Raw genomic sequence first — 24,659 nt, 5'->3', positions numbered from 1 at the left:
CCCTACAAAAAAAGTATACCGGTGGACACCTGAAGATATTTCAAGTGCCATTACATTAAGGAGTGTTTCTCCAAAGGCATACCGATATTTGAGAGTCAAAAAAAATTTTCCGCTATCAGGTTAATAAAAATGGTTTAGTTTCTTACTTAAATTTTAAATTGATTTACATATTTACATATAACATAAAGAATAATATTTTTAAGGCCTGTCTACGCTAAGAACGTGGGCTGCAAGATTTTGTATTGAAGATGGAATACTTTTTAGTGTTCTATCCTTAATGAAAGCAAAAGGTAATAATATATTAACTTAAGTATTTTAATATTTTAACTGAATTACTAAATACATTTTTAAGGAGAATTCATGAATGAAACTGAAAAATTATCAGTTATATGTTTCGATGAAACCTATATTTCAAATAGAATATGTTTCGATAAGAAACATGAACGTGTTATTGGACCTCACAAATGTATTCAAACTGTTGTTGTTCGTGGTATATATAACATTTCAATACTTCATCATAAATAGATGATCATATATTTTTATTACTAAGATACTATACATTTTATTTCTTTAATAGGGTTGGTTAATAATTGGAAACAGCCAATATATTACGGCTATGATCAAAAAATGACAAAAGAGTTACTATTACAAATTATAGAACAATTGCATAATGTTGGGTTTAATGTGATTTCTATCGTTAGTGACATGGGTTCAACTAACATGAGATTATGGAATAGTTTAAATATATCTGTAGATAATACCTCATTTGAACATCCTTTTACCAAAAATCAAGTGTATGTCTTTGCAGATGTACCACATTTGCTCAATTAGCAAGGAATCATTTACTTGATAAGTATGAAGTTAATTTTTAAGTCAGTAAATTTAATCATTAAATATCTAAACGCTAATATTTTATTCAGAGGTTTTATTCTTCCTAATGGTAAATATATTGGGAAAAATATATTTGAAGAATTAATAAACCTTAACTCTGGACATGACTATAAATTAGCTCATAAAGTTACTAGTCGCCATTTATTGGTTGAGGGAACAGGTCGGATGAACGTGAAACTAGCTGCTCAGTTGCTTTCAAATACTGTAGCTAAAGCAATAACATTTTGTGGAGACAGGGGAGATTTAAATACATATAACTGGAGAGATGTGAGTATTATGATTTTTTGATTGGGTAACAATGTTTTTTTTGTGGATTAAGCTCATACATAGAACAGTATAAGTATTATCATACTATACACTCAATACTAAATTAGTTTGCTTACCTATTTAATGTTTATAATATGAAATAGGCTGCAAATATCATTTCATTATTTAATCAATGGTTTGATTTATTAAATACTCAAAATAAGTATGATAAAGGGGTAGAGAGTTATGGCCTTAATGAACAAACTCAAAATGAGCTAATTGAAAAAAATGAACAATTTCATTAAACATATGCGAGTTCATGGCAAAAAATCACTACTTCCTTTCCAAAAGGGTAATGTTTTTTTTTATAATTTATACCTAATAATTTATAATTAATTATATATTTTTATTTGTTAACCCTGCTATTATCCATTATACTTGAAGGAATTTTAGTTAGCAACACATCCCTCAAAAATTTGATGAAAGACTTAAAAAAATTATATGGAGTTCAATATGTCTTAACAAGAAAGCTAAATCAAGATATTTTAGAAAACTTGTTTAGCTTTTTAAAGGGAATGGCCGGGAGTGCCAGTAACAATATAACAGTTTTAGATTTTAAATACTGGTAAATACTTACATTATGTAACAAATTTAAGTAAAAATTTAAAATATAGGTATAATTATGACATCTATGATACTTTTGATAATACTTTATATTTTGTCATGGTAATTAACAACCTGAAAATTATTCAAAATAATATAATAAAATAAAAATAAATAAATAAATAAATAAATAAATAAATAATATTTTAAAATTATTCTAAGACCGTGGTTGAACTGGTTGAAGGAAAAAATAAGATTATACATGACTATACGGGGCTGGGGGGCGGGTACAGTTTTCCCGATTTTGATAAAAACTGATAACAATAAACCTGATAAGAAAAAAAAAAAAAGGCCCATACCAACCTATAAAATTCCAATTCCCACATCGATTACCAGCGATTAAATAAAAAATTTAAATATCAGTTTAATACCAATCGTGATTTTTCCAAAAATTCATATCGAGAAATTTAATCTCCTATAAAATAAAACCCTGTTTAGTTAGCTTTTAATATTGGTGAAGTTAGGTTTTAATCAGTTTAATCAATAATTTCGTCCGTTAAAATTTCAAATAGCAAATAACCGTCTATAATAACTTTAACGGTCATTTTACGTTTGTCTTTGTCGCTTTTATTAGGAAGTTGGTATTTGGTTCATCTTAACGTAAGTAAATCTTATATTTTTTAATTTTTACCTTAATAATATGTTCTTAGATGAATTATTATTTGTAATATATCTTTTTATTCTTATTGTTTATTAGATAATATTAAATATTTCTTAATAGCATGTGCACTCCTAATTAATAAGTTTTTCGACTAGGAAGTACTACATTTACGTAACTATAGACTCGAATACCACGTTTTTGTAAAACAATTTCAACATAATTATTTATTTGTATTTTGTACATTAACAGCTTAATATATATCATTATACTTATAAAGTAAATAATTTCCTTATTTTTACAATGTAAATAATATAATACTTTACATGTTACAAATAACACACTTCCAATTTCCATTAGGTGTTATTAAATTTAAAATTAACCCTCATAGCTTTTATAATTTTCATCAACTTAAAAAAACTATTATTATTAATATAATTAGCTTAGCATAAGTTTATCCAACTACATTAAACATTAAAGATATTGTCATTCTATTATTTTAAATCAAAAATTATTTTTCATGCTCTGTTGCTCATTATCTTTTTACTTATTTTCTTTAATATGTATTAACCAACATTATTATATATATTAATTATTGTTGTTATTATATTGTTTAGACTTTTAATATTTTTATGAACACAGCCAATGGCTTAGAAATGTCTAACAACTGCAATTTAATTTTATTTATCTTATAAATTGTTAAACTATAGTTGGGAAATAAATAAATTAATATTATTATTGTTATTTTATATTGATTAATAAAGATCATAATGTATTATTTTAAAACTATCACTGATCACTTAGTTTTTCTGTTGCCACTATCTAAATTAAATACCAGTGCTTTTGATCATCATTACTTGAACAGAATTCTGCAGATTGATTGTCACAATGTTTAAAATATTCTAATTTTCTGTAATTACAGATTTGAAAATACTGAATGCTGCTTACAAAAATCTTCCAAATATATTGTATGCAGTAAACACCATGGATTTTGTTGTGATGGTCATTGGTTGATGATAGCATTGATTATACATAGTATAATACTATGTATAATCAATGATGATAGCTATTTTGATGACATCTTGAAAATTGCAATACTTAACTTAACCATAACTTTGTCTTTTTTATTAAACAGTTACACATATTTTTATGAATATTTTAATAACTATACAGTTATTCTGTTTAGGAAAATTGAATATATCTGAAAATTGCATGGCAGTTATGGCTGGAAGAATCTGCAATGTTGTTAAGTCAAATATTTATAAAGCATATCAAATAACTTAAAACTTTTTCTTATTAATAATTCATGAATTATTAACTGTGGAAGACACTGAAAATAAGATTAACAATTAATCTCTATTTTTATTACCTAAATTATGTACCTATGTGTTCTAACTGAAATAGCTTCAGTTTATGTAAAGTGAATAATTATTAATGAATTATTTTAAGAGTTGTTAATATTATGTGAATGTAACAAAACAAATAATTATGTTAATTAGATATTTTATCATATCTGTGAATGACTGTGATACTAATACAAATTTTTTAATTTATTATATAGCCTGATACATCTACCCATTTACCTGCCACTTACCTACGAGAAAAAAAAACAGTTTTTTTTAAGACTAACTTCTGCGATTTTACTGTAAGTAAAAGAAATAAACGGTTTTTCTCAAGACCAATCTCTGTGACTTGCCTATAAGTATATATAAAAGGTTTTTCTTAAAACCAACCGACTTTATATTTATACATATATTTCTTTTGTTTGTTTAATATTTTTTAAGTTTTGTTTAGCATAGTAAAATGGCATTGAGAGATCATGACTATGTCATTCCAGCCAATCACGAAGAAGTCGGTCTCCCAGCTCATTTGTTGGATCATGATTATTTTCGTCCAGTTGTTTACGAGAACAACCCGAATGAAGAACTCACCGATGAAGAAGTAGAAGTACTTGAAAATGAAAGAGTTCCAGCAGATGAAGAAGTGCTTGAAGAAGAAGATCCAGAAGATAATCCTTTGAATCAAGTACCAGTTACTTACAGACTGATCCCGGGGGTTCATCATGGTTCTAGGGTTTATATTGATAATTTAGGATTTAAGTACTACAAGCGCGAAGCCAGAATTAACCGGATATATTTGGTATGTGAAAGGCAAAAAAGTCGGGTACATGATTATTGTCCTTGTACAGCATCGGTAAGTACAGAACCTGTTGACAATAGAATTAGAATTCGAAATCGACACAACCACGAACCTGCAGATATCAATTTACATGTGCCTTTCTTGAGAGAAGCAATTGGTGCAAGGGGCATTGATCCTGAAAACATGTCTGTTTCAGTTAGGACTGCATACAACAATGCAATTGTTCAGTAAGTTTTTGAATTAATATTTTATTTAACTAACTATTTCGTTTATTTAAACATTATTCGCTTACTTACTTATATATTTTTAATCACAGTTAGGTAGGTAACTGATAAATTTGCAAGTATTATGATAAAGTTGTTAAACATTCCTTGTTCTAAGTTATTTACTTGGTTATTTATTATTAAGAGGCACTGTTGAATTTAATACAACTAATTTTCCAATTCTATAATATAGAAAAAATAATAATAATATATATAATAATATAGTATATAATAATAATATATTATATGTTTATTTGGTATATTTCTTTTAATTTAATGGGTTAGTAGTTATTATAATATGTTATAAGCTTTACATAATAAATAAATCAATTAGGTCTCGGTTATGTTGTACTTATCATCGTTGTACAATTGTCAAACAACTATACATTATCATCAGTTTCCTCTTAAAATACCTAAAACTATTTTACAATATATTATTAAATGATAAACCAGCCTCATTCAATAATTTGTATTATTGATAATTATTATAATTTATTTGTGTAGTTAAAAATTTGGTTTGACAGTAAGTTTATAGTGAAATAAACAATTGTATTGAACAAATTAAAAAAAAATTTATTAAATTTTTTTAGGTATCCAGAAGCTGCTAACAATTACACATTTATGCAAGGACAGGGAAGATGGAAGAGGATGCGGAGGTCACGTCAACCAAACGGTGGACGCATTCCCGAAGACATCCATGAGCTTGCTGAAGCATTGACCCGACCAGAGAATGCTGCCTACAGTCAAACGCTTCAGACACCACCGTCAAATTTCTTCCAACAAGAACTTCTAGTCAATGGATCAAGCGAAGGAATTATTTTTGCAAACCTGGATGCAATTAGGAGATTTAGAGAAGAGTTGGCCACAGTTACAACAGTTGGAATTGACGGGACTTTCAAGACTGTTCCTGCTACTCCTGCAGACTTGAGAAGTTTTCTGACTTTTCAAGTGGTATTTAAGAGTGTATCGTTCCCAATGGTGTATGTTCTTCTTAGAAGTCGGACAGAAGAAACATATGTTACATTGTTTAATATTGTTCGTCAAATTTTACCTTTAAATTATAATTCAATTCGATTTGTTACAGATTATGAAAAAGGACTCATGAATGCAGTTCAACAAGCATTTCCAGAAAGTAGATTAGGATGTTGCTGGTTCCATTACACCCAATCAATTGTGCGGTATTGTCATCGTAAATTAAATGGTGTTTTGGATTTAGTCAAGAGAAATCCTGAAGCAGCTCGTGTTTTCAGAATGGTTCTTGCACTGCCTCATCTGCCTGCTGTTAGAGGTCATCCACAATGTCCACGGTTTTGTATGTATGATGGTTTCAGGGCCATCATGCAGTATGTTCAACAATTTCCTGAAGTCGAACAGGGAATGAGAAATTTTTTAATTGGGTATATTGAGCATTATTGGTTTTTACAGGTTGGTCCAGAGTTTATCAGTGTTTTTGGAGAAGACTATCGTACAAATAACTATTTAGAATCATTCCACTCAACATTATTGTCACAAATGGGACGCCATCCTAATATTTGGGATTTTCTCCGTGAGTCAGATAACGTCTGATGTGTTTTTATGTGTTGTAACTTTGTCCTAAATGTTTGTGATTATATGGTTTATGGTTTATATGTTCAACAGCGTGTTACAGATAAGTAAGTTAATTTATGTGTATTTTAATTTTAGTTAAAAACCATTTGTTGCTTTCCTTATAGTATAATCTATGCTTTTGTGTATTATTGTAGTTACTTGATTTTATGTGTAATGCTTGTGCTATGGTTACTGATTTCTTATTGTCTTGTTTTTTGCTTGATTATTAAATAATGGATAAATAATATAAAATTGATGATATAATAACGTATGTAATATATAATAATGTCATCTTCTATTTCAGGAAAATTAACTTACATTGAAAATCAGTTTTCAGTTGAGTTTAATCAAGTACGGAATAATCTCAGGGTAAATGGTTAACATACTTAACTTGTTTTACTTAATTTAAAATATAATATGAATTATTATTTTTATTAGGTGAGAGACGGCATATCAAGATCGGAACGAGTTATTGCCACTCATATTATTGCTCAAAATGTCCAGCGCCTTAATGAACAACAAGACCTCTTGTTGTTTTTGCGGAATACCGGTCATCGTAATGATGGATACGTTCAAAGGGAAATTGGACCTTATGCGCAGCCATGAAGCCGTTGTAATTTAATTTTATCAATTCTTAATGTATTATATTTTGGTTATAATCATTAATTATTTTATTTATATTATTTTGAATACTAAGTTATATTTTTAAAAAGCTATACAATTTTACAGAAAACATCAATGCGTTGAAGAGTTCAAACAGTGAAGAAACTGAAAAATCTGAAGCAGTAATAAAGATAAGTTTGTTCAACTATATTAATAAACAATAATTTTACTTGTTGCTTCCTAACATCACATTGTTATATCTCACTATAGGTATCTTGTTAATTATGTTTTAGAGAAAACCATTTTTTGGCTCAATGATTGGGAAATCAATGTTATATGGGTTTTGTGTCGCCTATGGATTCAACAAATTATTTATTGCAAAAGTGTGGTTTTAAATATGTCAACAAAACAAGATGAACCAAAATTCTTTGGAGGTAAAATAACTTTTGAATAGTTAATATAAATTCATATTATTAATGTTTATACTTCAATTGTAGCAATCTTACGGTACACTATGCCAACCAATTGGTCCAAATGATCAACCTACATCCTTCTTGCAAGTTTACAGACTACTGCTGGTTTATTTAACAATAAAGGCGCCTAAGACGAGAAACTTCCAAATTCTTAAAATATTATGTTACAATGAGGATGAAACAATGTATATTAGTACAAAACAAAAAAGCTGTTAGTTGCTGTAAACATCATCTAACTATTGAAGAACTATATTTCTGTTGAATTATTTTATTTAGTAAAACGTTAAACATTTTTTCAAAAATATAATAGTTATTAAGAGAAAAATTGTATAATTAAGAAGGTATCATACCTATTACATTGTTTTTAAAATATGATTTGGAAATTAAAAAATAATGTTATTTTTATTAATATTAAAAGTGAATGGCCATAAAAAAAACTGTGTTTTAAGTATTATATTATTTTTATTATATTAGTAGTATATTTTAAGTATTTTTAGATAACAGTATGAATGTGAATCACATACTTTTTGCTTCTGAAGGGCTTTATAACCCCTAACAATTTACAGGTGAACTGACACATAATATGGTATAAGGTATGGTTTATAAATATGAATCATTAAACTTTTAAACACATCAATAAAAAGCTTACAAAACATGCTGTGGCCCATATGGATAGCTGACTAAAATAATCAATGTATTGATGAGAATTCTTGTTTCAATTTTTCAATCTTAAGATATAAAAATTAAACTATTTATATATATTTTTTACTATAATCAATTTGAACATTTTTAAGGGTTTGATAAATATTGTCATATTTGAACTTAAGATATTTAGCTAACAGACTTAATTAATATAATCAGGCTATCTGACCTTTTTGGAAAAATGAAAAACTGATCCTAGTGTAGCATCTCTCGGAGAACAAATCGACCTCTATGCAAAATTATTGCTAATTTTGACCTCACACATGAATTATCAAAAATATCAAAAAATAGTATTCAATGAAACTCATATTGGTAACACACATTTTATCCATAACCTAAAATATTGAAGTTATCTTTCCACACTTTAAAACAATTTAAACTTGAATATTCAAAAAAAATTATATCTGTAATGCCACTGGTGAATCAGTGTTACACAGCACTCATAATTTTGGTTATTGCTAATTTATGTATTGACAAAAGATTATAAGTGCATGTGTGCTCCTTTGTAAACCAATAACATCAAGGCACTGTTATAGAAATACACGATCATGTCATATACATTAGCATATAAACCATATATAAAACTTAAAAATTGTATTTACTTGCTTAAATCTATATTATGTATTTTAGGTTTAAGGTAAATAGTTACATAAGATACACACATAAAAAATGTATAAATAATAAAATTGTGATTTTATAAATCTTTTAAAAAAATATAATGATGAAATAAAAATATATATATTATTTATGGCTTATGTTTGCCATTATACACAAACAAAAAAATAAAATAAAATATACATTAAAAAATAAAAAATATAACCATATGATATAAAAAAATTATGAACTGAAGAATACATTGTTGAATAATAGAGATGGGACTTGTGTAAGTTTACAACTTAACATTTGTTAGTAAAAAGCTTTTTTCAAAACAGAATAATCTCCTTATTGTCCTGGACAAATGCCTATGTCAATTATTGTATCTTGCTGACTAAAGCTGAAAAAAATAATAAAAAATAATATTAATAAAATTTTTTCTGAAAATTGTATCAATGTAAAATAGTTACTATAATCAATATTATTCAAATTTTATTATTGTATTATAGTGGTGTGCTTATAGAGTATACTTATACTATTTATAATTGTCTATGTGTTATAGAGAAAAGTAAAATCAATAATTATATTATAAATATATAAACTATTTAATATTATGAATTATTAATTCTATCAACATTTAACATTACTATAAAATTGAACAGTCAATAATTACAAATTCTCAAGTAATCAATCCATACCCGATTGTAACTTTGTAAGATAAATAATTATCTTTTCCATATTTCTTTTAAGTTGCTTTAGATGTGAAATAAAAAATAAACTTTAAATAAATAATACACCTATTAAAGAAATTGTAACACTATACCAAACTTACATGAATTGAGTAGGCATGTAATTGTTGTAGATAGCATGATATTAACTTGTTTTTTGCGATGATTTTAATTCTTTGTCTATACATTGCACCTAGAAATAATAACAATGTTATATAAAATAAAATCTACAGAATACACAAAATATGATGACTAATAACCATGAACGACTTACAAAAACCACATCTAAGGAGAACTGTTTAGATTTGAAATTTGTATACTGTACACTGTAGTGAAATTATTATTCAATTAAACAAAACAAAAAATGTAAAATACTTTAAAGTTTAAATACTTAAAAATTAAATCAAAAATATCAAAATTGATAATAATCATTTTTTCTTTATCATGAAATTAAAAACAAAAAATAAATTAATAACCTCAAATATTGGTTAAGATTTGAAATGGTAACCTTCTAAAACTATATACAACCATGGTTATACTAATCTATAATCTATAATAATTGATAAAGCAAATTTTTGTATTGTTTTTTGGTTTTTTTATGCTTTTTGAAAGCTATCTATTTAACTACTGGAAGATTTGTTACACTAACCATTTAAATGGAATCCTCATAAATTTCTCTACCGATTAAGTTTTGGGTTCACAATTTCTCGTTCTCTTATGTGTGATTAATCTCGTCCGCAAATGGACGACCACAATAATTCTGAATAGAAAACATAATATTTACCCTTGTTATTTTGTAATTACTATACCTATTGTTCAGCGTTAAAGGTTTTGAGACTTGTCATAAATTAAGTTATTATGTATGCATAAAAAAAAAAACATATAACTGCATAAAACTATAAAATAGTCAAGTACAGAGGTTCAAATTGTAATCACAATACCATTTGCAGCTTGCTTCTGTTAAAATACTAAGTCCTTCATCCACAGCGAACATTCTTATTTACTTATCGTTTGAAAGTTTAAAAGTAAATCTAAGTTGTCGGATAACAAAAATCGTTTTCCTTCATTCAAAACAAATCACCTTAATTACAAATACTGTATTTTAATGTAATATAAATAAATACACAAATAGGTAGGTAATCTAGACAATCTAGTATTTTTCGGACAGGTTTCAACTTAGGGGGACCATTGCTTCACCAAACGTTTTGGTTTAGGCTCTTCTAAGACGCATTCCCGAAGTCGAGGGTCTTTGAACACCCCCCCTAGGTGTATTTTTGAAAATGTTTAATTTTTGTACAATGTTTCTGAAACTCGGGAACTGGGTAGTTTGAAGGTCGGTGATCAAATTTGGCGTCTTGTGTCGAGACCGTAGAAGCCGTTTTTCCCTGTAATTTGGGGCTTCAAAAGTTCAAAATTTACATTTTTTCGGTTTTTTCGGCATGGGCACTAAGATTTGGGCGCAACAAACCGTTTTTGTAATTAAATATTATAGAGGACTTTGCGCCGAATCGATGGGTTCCGAGATCGACGTTATGCGACTTGTGGTTCGGGAGTTATGATTTTTCGTATGTTTTTTGTACTTAGAAAATTACGTAGTAACGTGTTTTTTGGATTTTGAATTTTCGATCGATCACTATGAAACTCGAGATTCTGGTATTTTAGCGTACGACAATTCAAAAAGGGTCTATGGTCGAAGTACCTACGACCATTATTTCACCCGTAATCTGGGAAGCAAAAAGTTGAATAACACATAAAGTTATTTTTCGTATAACCATACGTTTCCTTATGGTATACGTCTGTCTAATGTTTTAAGTAATAATTATTTTGAACTTTATGTTTATATGCCACTTAAATAACACGTTTTCGAAAAATCTAAACTATAGAACTTACGAAGTATCCAACGGGGATCAATTTTACCTCTTATGATTTTTGTCCTATCTATGACGGTTTTCCCGGGAAACAGCTGGAAAACGCGATTTTCCGAATTACGAAATTGTCAATTTTCCCGGTAAACCGATGGCCGAACGAACATTTTGCATAGAGGTCGATTTGTTCTCCGAGAGATTCTACACTAGGATCAGTTTTTCATTTTTCCAAAAAGTCATTATTTAAAACTTTTATTTTTTAAAAGCCATTTGACGTATACGATGTTTTTAAAAAACCTAAATAACACGTTTTCGAAAAATCTAAACTATAGAACTTACGAAGTATCCAACGGGGATCAATTTTACCTCTTATGATTTTTGTCCTATCTATGACGGTTTTCCCGGGAAACAGCTGGAAAACGCGATTTTCCGAATTACGAAATTGTCAATTTTCCCGGTAAACCGATGGCCGAACGAACATTTTGCATAGAGGTCGATTTGTTCTCCGAGAGATTCTACACTAGGATCAGTTTTTCATTTTTCCAAAAAGTCATTATTTAAAACTTTTATTTTTTAAAAGCCATTTGACGTATACGATTTTTTAAAAACCTAAATAACACGTTTTCGAAAAATCTAAACTATAGAACTTACGAAGTATCCAACGGGGATCAATTTTACCTCTTATGATTTTTGTCCTATCTATGACGGTTTTCCCGGGAAACAGCTGGAAAACGCGATTTTCCGAATTACGAAATTGTCAATTTTCCCGGTAAACCGATGGCCGAACGAACATTTTGCATAGAGGTCGATTTGTTCTCCGAGAGATTCTACACTAGGATCAGTTTTTCATTTTTCCAAAAAGTCATTATTTAAAACTTTTATTTTTTAAAAGCCATTTGACGTATACGATGTTTTTAAAAAACCTAAATAACACGTTTTCGAAAAATCTAAACTATAGAACTTACGAAGTATCCAACGGGGATCAATTTTACCTCTTATGATTTTTGTCCTATCTATGACGGTTTTCCCGGGAAACAGCTGGAAAACGCGATTTTCCGAATTACGAAATTGTCAATTTTCCCGGTAAACCGATGGCCGAACGAACATTTTGCATAGAGGTCGATTTGTTCTCCGAGAGATTCTACACTAGGATCAGTTTTTCATTTTTCCAAAAAGTCATTATTTAAAACTTTTATTTTTTAAAAGCCATTTGACGTATACGATGTTTTTAAAAAACCTAAATAACACGTTTTCGAAAAATCTAAACTATAGAACTTACGAAGTATCCAACGGGGATCAATTTTACCTCTTATGATTTTTGTCCTATCTATGACGGTTTTCCCGGGAAACAGCTGGAAAACGCGAGTAGTTAGAATTGATAACCTGTAGTTATAATTGATAAGCGGTAGTTTTAAGCTTTTTTAAATAGGGATTTTCGTAATTTTTTGTTGGTAACACCGGTTATTCGAAAAAACTTTTTTTTTATTATGGGAAATTTATTTTTCTAAGGTTGGTACACCGATCTCCCGAAATTTGATTTTGGTGATATCTCGCTGTTATCAAAATCGGGAAATCTGTACCAGCCCCTGTATTAAAGTCAACAGTGAAAAGTGATAAACAAGTAATTTATTTTAAAATTAAATTTGTTGTTATATTATTACAGAAGTTAACTTTATTATCCGAGTTTAGTGGTCGGGTAAGTATAAAACGTTTTTTTTCTGGCCAGCAGATGGTCTCCAACTCATTTACCAAAGCGGAAATCGAAAAATGTTTGTGTATACAAGGTAATCCAACGAAATGGAAGGGGCTGATGTTTGGGTCGTTAAAGAAGGTTGCCGATCGAGTGCACCCTTCTTTAACAGTAAGCGACGAAGCATTAGAATGTGTCGAAATGCTAGTTGTACAAATCCTAGAAATACTCACGTTAAGGTCATCACCACCGCACACTGTATATGACATCGAAGACCAAGTAAAACGATGGTTTCCCAAACCAATAGACAAGTGGGCTATTGAAGATGCAAATGAGGCAATCGAAAAAAACAAGAAAAAAAACCCTTTATTTTTACCGACCGATAAAATTCATAATTTAGTGCAAAAAGAAATACTCCAATACAAATTAGACTATCCAGTAGCTCTTTATATAACAGCTGTTTTAGAATATATGGCAGCAGACATATTAAAATTAGCTGGTAACTACGTAAATAATATACACCGTGTAGAAATCAGTTACCCAGATCTTTGTGTTGCAATATGTGGCGATAAAGTATTAATGGACTTATTTGGTAAGCATGACAACAATGGTGATTTAGACTTGTCTGAATTAGGTATTGATAAAATCCAGAGAACTACTACTTATGAAGAAGTCATACGAGACCTAATGCATGATGAACGACAACTTATAAGAGATTTACATTTAATTTTAAAAATTTTCAAAGAAGAAATTTATCGTATCATACCTACAGGTAGCAGTCAAGAATTGGATAGTATGTTCAACAATATTACAGACATATGTAAGACTACTGGATTATTTTTAAGTTCTATTGAAGACATATTGGAAATTGCAGAGGATAAATCAGCTACAGTTGGTTGTTGTATTGAAGAGTTGGCTGAAGCTGCTGAATTTGATGTGTTTGCACGCTATGCTAATGATATTGTTAAAAAACAGTGTAGAAATATATTTTGGAGTTTAATTGGTAAACCGGAAGTTTCAAATTTACTTCAATCAGCTGGTTATGGTTTTAAAGAAGCTGTAAAATATTATTTTCCAAAATTGTTACTTTTACCCCTATGGCATTGTATTCTCTATTTTGAGTATATTAAAATTTTACATCAACTTTCTCCTTCTCAGCTTGATAAAGAGTGTTTAGAACAAGTAGAAGGTATTTTGAGACCTTTACAATTACAAATTACTTCAGCTGCAAATCAAGTTAACTTACCAGATAATGTTAAAGAATTTGGACTTAAAATTAATGCAACACCTAGACGATTATTAGCCATTGAAAAATTGAATGAAATGCAAAAAGCTATTGATGGTTGGGATGGTAAAGATATGGGTCAATGTTGTACAGAGTTTATAAGAGAAGGAGTACTTGTTAAAGTTTCAAGTGGAGGTAAACGTTGTTCAGAGCGCAAAGCAATCTTATTTGATGGTGTTCTTCTGTTATGTAAATCAAATAGCAGAAGGACTTCTGTATCAGTCAGCTCTCAACTTGTTGGTGGTTTGTCTGAATTCAAATTAAAAGAAAAATTATTTATTAGAAAAGTGGAAATTGTTGATAGAGAAGATACAGAAGAGACAAAACACTTTTTTGAAATAGCCCCTCGTCTTCAGCCACCAGTAATATTAGCTGCCAATTCATTTCAAGATAAAGCTAATTGGATGGCCGATTTAATCATGTTAAACACAAAAAGTATGTTAGATAGAACTTTGAACAGTATACTACTCGATGAAGATAAAAAATTTCCTTTACGTTTGCCTTCAATTGAAGAATACAGATTTGTTGAACCTGATTCTCGGGCTAACATAATTTTTGAGGAAAAAGAAAATAATGGTGTCCCTCTTATTAAAGGTGCCATTTTACTAAAACTTATAGAACGTTTGACTTATCATATTTATGCTGATCCAAAATTTGTAAAAACATTTTTAACAACATATCGCAGTTTTTGTTCACCTCATGATTTGATGAATCTCTTAATCGAAAGGTACAATATTCCTGAGCCTTTTGGTATAACAATGGATTCAGTAAGTCTTCGAGATGAAAATAAACGATTTAAAAAAGAATATTTAGTACCTGTTCAATTTAGAGTATTAAATGTAATTAGGCATTGGGTTGACTATCACTATTATGACTATCAATGTGATCCATCTCTATTAGATAAATTGCATGCATTTTTAGATTCAATTAATGGAAAATCAATGAAAAAATGGGCAGATTCAGTTATTAAAATAATTCAAAGAAAAACTTCTGAAGCTCAAAAAGAAATAACATTCGCATTTGATTCACCACCACCACCAATTGAGGTTCATATGGATTTTAATGGAAATGACGAGTTCAACATTCTACTAGTACATCCTATTGAATTTGCAAGACAATTAACTCTTATTGAATCCGAAAATTATAGAGCAGTCAAACCTTCAGAGTTGGTTGGTTCTGTATGGACTAAAAAGGATAAAGAAATAAATTCTCCACATTTACTTCGATTAATTAAACGTACTACAAATTTTAGCCGTTGGATTGAAAAAGCTGTTGTTGAATGTGAAAATATTGAAGAAAGAGTAGCGATTGTGTCAAGATTTATTGAAGTTATGATGGCATTAGATGAATTAAATAATTTCAATGGGGTCTTAGGAGTTCTCTCAGCTATGAGTTCAGCCGCAGTATTTCGTCTAAAATTTACAATGCAATCTGTCAATGCAAGACTTGAAAGAGCTTTAGAAGAAGCTCGAGATTTAAGTAATAATCATTTTAGAAAATATCAAGATAAATTGAGAAGTATAAATCCGCCATGTGTCCCGTTCATCGGTATGTATTTAACAAATATATTACATATTGAAGAAGGTAATCCAGATTGTTTAACAAACAGCCCAAATTTAATTAATTTTAATAAACGGAGAAAAGTAGCAGAAATTATTGGAGAGATTCAGCAATACCAAAATCAACCTTATTGTTTAAATGTGGAACCTAAAATAAAAAAGTTTTTAGAGAACTTAAATCCATTCAATGATATGAAAGATACCGATATTAGTAATTATTTGTATGAAAAATCTTTAGAAATTGAACCAAGAAATTGCAAACAACTTCCAAAGTATCCAAGAAAATGGCCAGACTTAAATCTTAAGTCACCTGGCTTAAAGACTAAAATAAGAGTGCCATCAGTATCCTCCAAAGACATGGATGTTCAAGGTAGAAGAAATTTTAGTTCATCCAGTTCTCTAGTTATTCAAATGGATAAGAGAGAAGCAGATGACTCTGTATTTGCACCTGTGACATTTACTTTGGGTAAAAATAATGATGTTCCTCCAGTTCCACCTCGACTGTGTAGAGGAGATGGATCATTCAGACCTCCTATACCACCAAGAAGAATGGCTCCACCTTTACCCCCAAGAAGATTACAAGTCGAAGAAGTTTTGCCTTTTAAAAAATCTGTTGTAGAATTACCCAAACCAGAAATTAATCAAGATTTCAATTGGAATAAAAAACTTGTACCAGTTAGTCCTATTAAAAAGCTCATGAATCTGAAAACAAAAGTGGATATTTTTCCCAAACGAAACAATACTTTTGAACGTCTAAGCGGACCACCATTCTTTAGACCAGAAATTGTACCAAACTCTAGATTCCCATTAAAATTATTTATTCTTAAAAAAACAACTCCTTCTATGTTCCAATTCAATGTCTAAAAGCCAAAGACTATTATTGATAAGCAATATAAATCAATATATCAGAACATGTTATAAAATAATTGCCATATTCTAATTAAATTTTATAAATATAATCAGAAAATTTGTATATTAGTTCACTTGAGTAATAATTATGGTGTTTCCTAATTTCCTATACATTTGTAATATATATTGTCAAATTCTGGATGAAAGATATAGGTGCTTGAGTTTTACTTATATTGGCTGTATGCATTTTTTTTTTTTTTTTCATTAACATTGAAATGAATTCTTCTATTACTTTTTATACTTTAATTTTTATAATTTATCAAATTTTATATAACCTATATTGCCTTGTCAATATCATTTTTACATTTGTTATTCCAATAACACCAATATTTAGTCCAATATTAAATAATGTTAGATTAAAATTATTATTCAAAACAAATTGCAAATTGTCTGTGATAACCTGTGTATACTTTAATCTTTGATAATTTTTTTCTTACAAATTGTGTAGTATCTATTGATTATTATTGAAATATTGTAAAAGTATTAAATTAAATTAGAGACATTTCAAAATGTTTAATAGTATATTGTATGATCACTTATAACATTATTTTACTATATTAGGATTCAGAATAGAAACTCTATAAAAAATATATATATAATATTAATCTATATTAGTCAAAGTAGGTGGATCATTCAGACCTCATATACCACCAAGAAATATGGCTCCATTTTAACCTCTAAGACAAATGCAAATTGGAGAAGTTTTAACTTTAAAAAAATCTGTTGTAGATTTATCCAAACCAGAAATTAATCAAGATTTCAATTGGAACAATTTTGGGACATTTTAAAATATTTAATAATTTATTGTGTAATTACTTATAAAATTATTTTACAATGTTATGTTTCAGAATAGTATCTCTAAAAAAAAAATATATGATATTAGTCTATAATATACATATATAGGTATATATAACAATAAATTGACATTGATTTTTGATTTCAATTCATTTTATTGCTTAATGATACTATAGCGTTTTATTTAATTTTCTATGAATATATATTTATAATTTATATGTTGATCAAAATCTACAGAATAGTGAATATTTGTTTATAATATTAATATTGTATGACCTATAGAACTTAATATGGTGCTTTAAAAAATAAAAATTCATAATAATTATGTTAGTTTAGTTAATTAGTTATTAGACGTAATCCAACCATTGATCATAAAATGACATTATGTATTCATTTTAAGTTATTTACTTTTAATTATAAGATATCCAAAATATAATATCATTATTTTTAAAAATACAATTATTTTATAATATTATAAGAAATTTCATGATTTATGTTTAATCTTAGTACTTTGATTTTAAAACTTTTTGTTGTTACTAGATAAACACCATGATATGTTCAACATTGTTAGATGAAATAAAGAACTATTATATTTTTATTGAATAAATTATACTATACTGTTATTTATTGAATGTGTATGTTTATGATTTTTTTTCATCTAGTAACACAGTTTAAAGTCACTAGGCTGTAATTGTAATACTCTAGACTACAACGATAGATAGGCACAAATTTAGATAATAAAGTAATAGTTTCTAAATATTTTTTTCAATAGAATTTATGGAAAAAAAATGTTTTTACTATAAAAATAGGTTAATAGTTTTAAATGCTAGCTCCTATCTCTGTGTCTAACTGATATATGTGATACACTGTTTTAATTGTATAATCATTAAAATTAAAGAGGAGGCTTAATATAACAATTGAGTAAAAAAGCTTATAATTTATTTATGTTATTTGGTATTTAATAGTTACCTACTACAATAATATACGACAAACAATTGACATTTAGAAGTAGGTAACTTACATATATTGCACCTGAATTCAGTTTTAGATAGGTATGTAAAATTAAGGTGATGTAAAAAATTGTAATTTGTCATAATACTTTAATAAGTTTTAACTTACTAATAATTAAATGATAAACTAATAACTTTACTATGAAAAACAAACCAAAAATATCCTCAAACATAAAATAATAAACAAAAAGCAGAATTATATTATAATATACCCATTGGCCATGATATAATATTTGTTGAGAGTATATGAACCTCAGACATTATAATAATCAAATTGTAGTATTTTATATATAACTTGTTAATATCATTGTGACTTTTTGAAATGCTTTCACAGGTATTCCAATTGGGGAAGTTTAACTCTCACAGAACTCATTCAAACTACAACAAACGTTAGGCACCAAAAAAGTGTGTGTTTATGCTTAAACCTTAATGCAGATGTCATCAATTTGGCCTGTGGATTTATCACAATATTATTAACCAGGTCATCATTGAGTTTAAAATATTTCACATTAAAATATAAAAGTTGACAGATATAGTGAAATCAATTTCAACACAACCATAGTCCATTGAAAATATTTGCGTTGATTTATGGTTAAATGTATTTCTATCAACAGTATTGCATAAGAAAAGATAAAAATATGTGTTGTGTGTTATGCTTTACATTGAAGAGGAATACATTTTGTATTGTTCAGTCAAATAACACAAATATTTTGACTAAGTACTTTAAAATAAACTAATCTCTTAAACCAATAAATAATAGTAGGCAATATTAATAAAACACGTTTGTATTATGAAAAATTTAAAAAATAATTTAGTAATCATATGAACAATAATATTAAATCAAATCAAGTAAACGTAAAAAGTATAAATAACAAAAAAAATTAAAAAATCATCTCCTTTAAACTATATATAAACTAAATAGTAATAATAAAAATTAAAATAATTCAGTCTCAAAATGGTTTGAGGTAACATAAATTTTATAGTGGTCAATAAATTAATAGTTAACAAAAAACATTTAAAATAGAACAAGTTATTTAAATTAATACAATCAAAAACATGCAACCATAATAGATTTTAAATATAATTAACACAAAACGACAAAATAAAAACAAATCAAAGTTTTTTAGTTACGTAAAATAGTAATGTTACACCAATAATAAAACAATAGTTAAAATAATCCTATTGATAAGTAAAATTCAAGTCTCTTAAGCACTGAATTATTAAGTTAACAAAACAATAATTTTGAATACTATAACAATTGAATATAAAATGGATCCATATATATTATATATATATATATAAATATAAAAAGTTAAGGTCTTAAACAATTATATAAATTCTAGATAAATAAAACAATTACATCAAAATAAATCAAATAGGTATCAGTCACTATTAACAATAATAAATTTTTAAAAAATAATGCATATGTAATATGAAATTCCAACTGCAGAATTACAATGAAAACATTAATTAAAGTTTCTAGGCATTCTTTGGACTTTATATTTTAAGGTTTCAGCAAACAACAATGATTTGTCTATTTGCTGTTTCATGAAAGTTTGATTACCAATTATTAATAAGATGCACTCCAAGTATTTATTGATAGACATTCCAAGTAGACTCTGGGCTATTAATGAACGGACCATACCAAGTTTTTCTAGCAGTTGATTTAACAATTTCTCCATGACAAGGACTATGTCTTGTTGTAATTGGTCGCCGACAACACAATTCTTGTTCGGTATGGGATAATGCAATATGTCTCGCATGTACGACATGAACTCACACAGTTCATTTGGTGTAACTTCCAAATCCAAAGCCTGTAATCAAAAGTAATTTATTAGTTTCTTTCTACACACAAGTCAAGTATTTTAAATTACCAATAATAAGTCGTTCAACTTTTGTGGCCGATCTCTCAACGTCTTTGTTGATATGCAGATCTTTCTTTGTGCACCTTTTGTAATGGAATTTTTGTTCACTTTAGCAATGAAATCATCAATATTGTCCTCGTCAATGAATTCAATTTCAAGATAACTGAGGCTATTGAAGAACCATTGGTATTTATGTAATTTTAAGTAGTGAAGCCACTTAGCAACCGCTCCATCCATTTCTTGATTAATGATTGTCAGGTCGACTAGTGATTGCGAGTCTCCCAAAATAGCGGCTCTGTTTGTCTTTGCAATCATCTCCAGATGGTTGTAGCCAAAACATTCCACTAAAAAAACAAATTGGACATCATAGTTACATATTATTTCTATGGCAATTGCAAGTTATTAGTCGATGATTAATACTTACTGCTAAAGTGTGGTAGACCAGAGACAGATTTTAAATCTGTCGGTTGCAGTACGTTTGGCCAAACAGGGGTATTCATGTGTTGAGCAGGCTGAGTATTGAATTGTTGGAAAGGGTCTACTTGTGGGGATTTAAAATGATTTGTCCAAATGTTTTCTGTCGGCATGTGACGTTGACTTCTTTTGTTCAGTTGATTTACTTGGTGAATTAGATGTTTCAAATTCCTAAAAATTTATAAAACATTATTAGTTGAAAATAAGAGTTAAAAAAAAACTAAGTTTTAACTCACTCGTGAACGATGGTTAATTTTGTTGATTTCTCAATTAAATGGCATATTTTCACTGCTACATCAATGTTGGTACCGTTTTCAATTGTTTGATTTAGCATACACTTTAAATTTTTTATATACTCCTCGATGGCCATTATGTTGTTATTCTTAACCAATAACAATGCTTCATGAAGTTTTACAAATGATTTAGATGATGGATTATTTAACCACTTAGTAATTTTATTTGGGTCGTTAGACTCCAGTTCTCTTTTTTTCATCTCTCTAAACCACACAGTGTAGAGATCAGGATGGTTGAAAGACAGATGATCTAGTGCTTCACTCAAACGTTCTTGTCGCTCTTTGAATGATTTACACTGCATTAATGTAATTGCTAGTTGTTTCATTTCGTCCACTAGAAATGAAAAGAACATTAAGGAATTAGAAAAATCACAGAAAATAAAAATAATAAAAGGTAAAAAAACAAAAGTATATTAATTTCTTATTGATGTATATTATAATTATTATAATATAAATGATTATTATTGAAAATATTTTGTATTTTGGTCAAATCAGGCCAATATTCAAAGATTATAATATACATATATATTTTTTAAATTTTTTATTTAATTTGTATTAATACCTATTATATTATAGCTAAACAATTACATAAAAAAATCTAATCTACCAATTACATAGGTAAGTACATCAATTTTAAAATTTCTTAAAATTGAATCCAATCAATAGAATAGAAACCGTATTTGAACAAGTTTACGTTCAAACAAATATATAACTATTTATTTTTAAACAAACAACATATTTTTATTTTTATTAGATTTTCTTGCATCAATATTAATTACTATACAAATCTCATTAATCAAAAGTATATGAGAAATTATTTTTTTTATAATTTTCAAATGTGAATAAAAGAACTATGAGTACTTATTTTGTTTAAAATATTTATAATACCTACTAGTTATAAATTTGTTCAATGAGAAAATAAAGTAACTAAAGATCTGTAAATTTAAATCATATGACATGTATGCTATGTAACACGGATTACAGATAACTAAATACTTATTAACATTTTTAAAAATAAACAATAAAATCTTGAAAAAAACAATTAATTAAATGTTTTAGTGGTGGTAGGTACTTATACAATTATATTATTATTAATTTGGTTCTTTAACACATTGATGGACATTCTGAATTGTTGTGGTTTTTTTTGTGTAACTTTTGAAACGCAATTACATACTACTGCTATAGCAGTAGTAATTTGACTACTGTTATAACAGTATTGTCCACCTACATAGTAATTATCATGTACGTATATCACTACTGCTATAGCAGTACCATCAAATAACTAAATATTATGACGAAACAATCGATAATTTATATAAATAAATAAATTATAAATAGTGAATTCAATATCTGATTGTTATTCGTTAAAATAAACAGCTGTCGTAAATAATTGTCAATAATATTACCGATAATATTATTATCATAAACAGCAAATACTAAAAATAGAAATAAGTGGTTTTAAAATACAGTGCCCAATGATCCGTTGAGTTGTAGTGGGGCAGTGGGAAATTCTCTACCGTATAAAACTATTGAAAATAGTACTGCTATAGCAGTAGTGAGTTTTAATAAACGAATATTGAACTACTGCAATAGCAGTAGTGATATACGTACATCAAATTTAAAAACTACTGCTATAGCAGTACTGTCCATCAATGTGTTTAAGTATGGAATAATTAAATGCAAAGACTTACTGTTTAAATATTCAGATTATAATTCTATAGCACGACGTTTGGCAGGTAGGTAGTAAATGTGTTGGTATATTGAATATAATAAAAGACGTAAGAATCTTTAAGTATTTCGAAAAGAGCAACGGTTGTTTCACGGCAACGTCAGAACATGGTATGTCGGTTGTCGGTTGATCAGTGATCACGTCTTGGTCTTGCTGTCTGGTCCTCCCGCCGTCGGTTGTTTTTCTTCAATACTCCCTCTCAAAAAACCACTCTTGAGCATAATATTATTTTATACTTATACAGCCTTACAGGTAGGCAGCAAGTTTACCGTATGTCTGCACTAAATCCCCTTTTTACGTAACTGTTATATTATACACACAAAATATACAATAACGACGATTTGTTTTTTTTTTTTTTTTGGTGTGTTTCAGATATTGATGATTTTATTTTATCGATTCCAATATAAATAGTTTAATTTTATTATATTTAATTTTATATTATAATCAATGTAATCTAATCTAGTAGCACCGCTACTGATGGTATTGCTATATCTATACACATATAATAATATTATAATAAATATAAATTACTGTAGAGCGTAGATAGTAAATATTATCTATATTTTTTGAACAATAGTGAAATAAGGTCAATGCTTGATCATATAATCTTAACCGATATTTTCTCATTTTAGTTTACGTATTTTATTTCCTTGATTATTGATGTTATAGTCTTAATAGTCTTATAAGGAAAAACAGTTTATTCCTACAAGTATACCTATTAATTAATTTTGTTATTAATGAAAACTATAAATATATCATACATTTTTCTTATATTGTAATAGACAAAAGTACACATTTAAAAAAGAAATTAAAATCTTAAAATATAAAATTGTCAATACATGCAAAAATATGCGTTAAAAAAGTCATTTATACCTATGTCATGAAAATATCATATCTATGATCTATATATATAAATCAATATCATGCGATCAACCAGAATAAATATGCAAATACATACAAATCATCAGAGTTTTATATTGATGTATAATAATACTGATACTTTTTTTTCAATTTACTGTGTTTTTTCTTAGGACCGCAGTACATCATACATCACTATACTAATTATTTACGCATTATCAAGGTTGTTCTCTAAAAATCCGCAATATTAGACTTAACATAATTTAATTTTAAATTATATACCTATATTTTTCTTTTATTATTTTAAATTGAGAAAAATTCTTCGTATTTTAATGAATAAGCTTCAAATTCCCATTTTTCCCTTTTATAAATTTGGACGTAAAATTATTTGTTTAGTGTAGTATGAAATACCTTTATATAATATAAAATAATTATAGATGAAAATTTAATAAAATATTTTAATTGTATTTTCGAACTTTTTGTCCGACAACAAAAAAATGAATCCGGTCTTTTTGCTCATTTTTTTCTAAATGGACTTTTTGACCGATTACCTAATCCTATACAACCATGCAACTCCTTATTATTTTTATATATTTTTTAATTTCGGTTTAATAGAAACATACCAAACGTATACAAACCTGCGAACGCACGCGGCACGCTAAATAAATACTATTAAACAAAATGCTATAATATTATGTAATTTGAACGATTTATTTTTAAAACTCAAAATTCTGTTTCTATTCAAGCTAATTAAAATTGAATAACATATTCATTGAAAAATAATTGGCTATTCTTCTTCGCTCGCATTTGCGATTTAATAGACACATCGCACTTAAAAAT

General features: G+C 27.7%; 3 protein-coding genes and 1 long non-coding RNA gene across 10 annotated transcripts; 2 read left to right on the top strand and 2 right to left on the bottom strand.

Moving 5' to 3' along the window:
• The first annotated feature begins 2,034 nt into the window (after positions 1-2,034).
• Positions 2,035-7,000, top strand: LOC126551485 (uncharacterized). 6 transcript variants are annotated; one of them, XR_007605396.1, is made up of 6 exons: positions 2,035-2,400; positions 3,321-4,764; positions 5,391-6,143; positions 6,226-6,346; positions 6,439-6,452; positions 6,692-6,756. XR_007605396.1 is itself a non-coding variant. In XM_050204929.1 (4 exons), the coding sequence occupies exons 1-4, from the start codon at positions 4,202-4,204 to the stop codon at positions 6,991-6,993; spliced, it is 1,752 nt and encodes a 583-aa protein (XP_050060886.1). In that variant the 5' UTR covers positions 3,959-4,201; the 3' UTR covers positions 6,994-7,000. The 6 variants fall into 6 exon arrangements, 1 of the variants encoding a protein (XP_050060886.1); XR_007605393.1 differs by lacking the exon at positions 6,439-6,452 and adding an exon at positions 6,826-7,000 and having other exon boundaries at positions 2,036-2,400; XR_007605394.1 differs by adding an exon at positions 6,826-6,896 and having other exon boundaries at positions 2,036-2,400; positions 6,226-6,452.
• Positions 7,001-8,839: 1,839 nt separating this feature from the next.
• LOC126551486 (uncharacterized) lies at positions 8,840-9,930 on the bottom strand. Its single transcript, XR_007605397.1, has 3 exons — positions 9,762-9,930; positions 9,592-9,680; positions 8,840-9,159 (listed from the first exon to the last, which is right to left on the bottom strand). It is a non-coding gene; the product is annotated as an uncharacterized LOC126551486 (long non-coding RNA).
• Positions 9,931-12,928: 2,998 nt separating this feature from the next.
• Positions 12,929-16,864, top strand: LOC114123880 (protein son of sevenless-like). Its single transcript, XM_027987016.2, has one exon. It carries the CDS (start codon positions 13,082-13,084, stop codon positions 16,748-16,750), a length of 3,669 nt encoding a protein of 1,222 aa, XP_027842817.2. The 5' UTR covers positions 12,929-13,081; the 3' UTR covers positions 16,751-16,864.
• Positions 16,865-19,488: 2,624 nt separating this feature from the next.
• On the bottom strand, positions 19,489-23,266 carry LOC114123903 (uncharacterized). 2 transcript variants are annotated; one of them, XM_027987039.2, is made up of 5 exons: positions 22,125-22,889; positions 21,176-21,566; positions 20,890-21,110; positions 20,475-20,809; positions 19,489-20,414 (listed from the first exon to the last, which is right to left on the bottom strand). In XM_027987039.2, the coding sequence occupies exons 1-5, from the start codon at positions 22,189-22,191 to the stop codon at positions 20,067-20,069; spliced, it is 1,362 nt and encodes a 453-aa protein (XP_027842840.1). In that variant the 5' UTR covers positions 22,192-22,889; the 3' UTR covers positions 19,489-20,066. The 2 variants fall into 2 exon arrangements, with proteins under 2 accessions (XP_027842840.1, XP_027842841.1); XM_027987040.2 differs by lacking the exon at positions 22,125-22,889 and adding an exon at positions 22,924-23,266 and having other exon boundaries at positions 19,762-20,414.
• Positions 23,267-24,659: the final 1,393 nt, after the last annotated feature.

This window comes from Aphis gossypii, chromosome 3, assembly GCF_020184175.1.
Source record: "Aphis gossypii isolate Hap1 chromosome 3, ASM2018417v2, whole genome shotgun sequence".
NCBI lineage: Eukaryota > Metazoa > Arthropoda > Insecta > Hemiptera > Aphididae > Aphis > Aphis gossypii.
The sequence above is the reverse complement of the archived record's forward strand: the minus strand, read 5'-3'. Positions and strand labels throughout refer to the sequence as shown.

Coding starts and splice junctions, on each gene's coding strand:
- LOC126551485 (XM_050204929.1), top strand. CDS start 4,202: ATGGCATTGAGAGATCATGACTATGTCATTCCAGCCAATCACGAAGAA. Junction 6,347..6,691: donor TAATATTTGGGATTTTCTCC/GTGAGTCAGATA, acceptor CTTCTATTTCAG/GAAAATTAACTTACATTGAA. Junction 6,757..6,825: donor AAGTACGGAATAATCTCAGG/GTAAATGGTTAA, acceptor TATTTTTATTAG/GTGAGAGACGGCATATCAAG.
- LOC114123880 (XM_027987016.2), top strand. CDS start 13,082: ATGGTCTCCAACTCATTTACCAAAGCGGAAATCGAAAAATGTTTGTGT.
- LOC114123903 (XM_027987039.2), bottom strand. CDS start 22,191: ATGTCATATGATTTAAATTTACAGATCTTTAGTTACTTTATTTTCTCA. Junction 21,111..21,175: donor AAATTAACCATCGTTCACGA/GTGAGTTAAAAC, acceptor ATAAATTTTTAG/GAATTTGAAACATCTAATTC. Junction 20,810..20,889: donor TGGTCTACCACACTTTAGCA/GTAAGTATTAAT, acceptor TTGTTTTTTTAG/TGGAATGTTTTGGCTACAAC.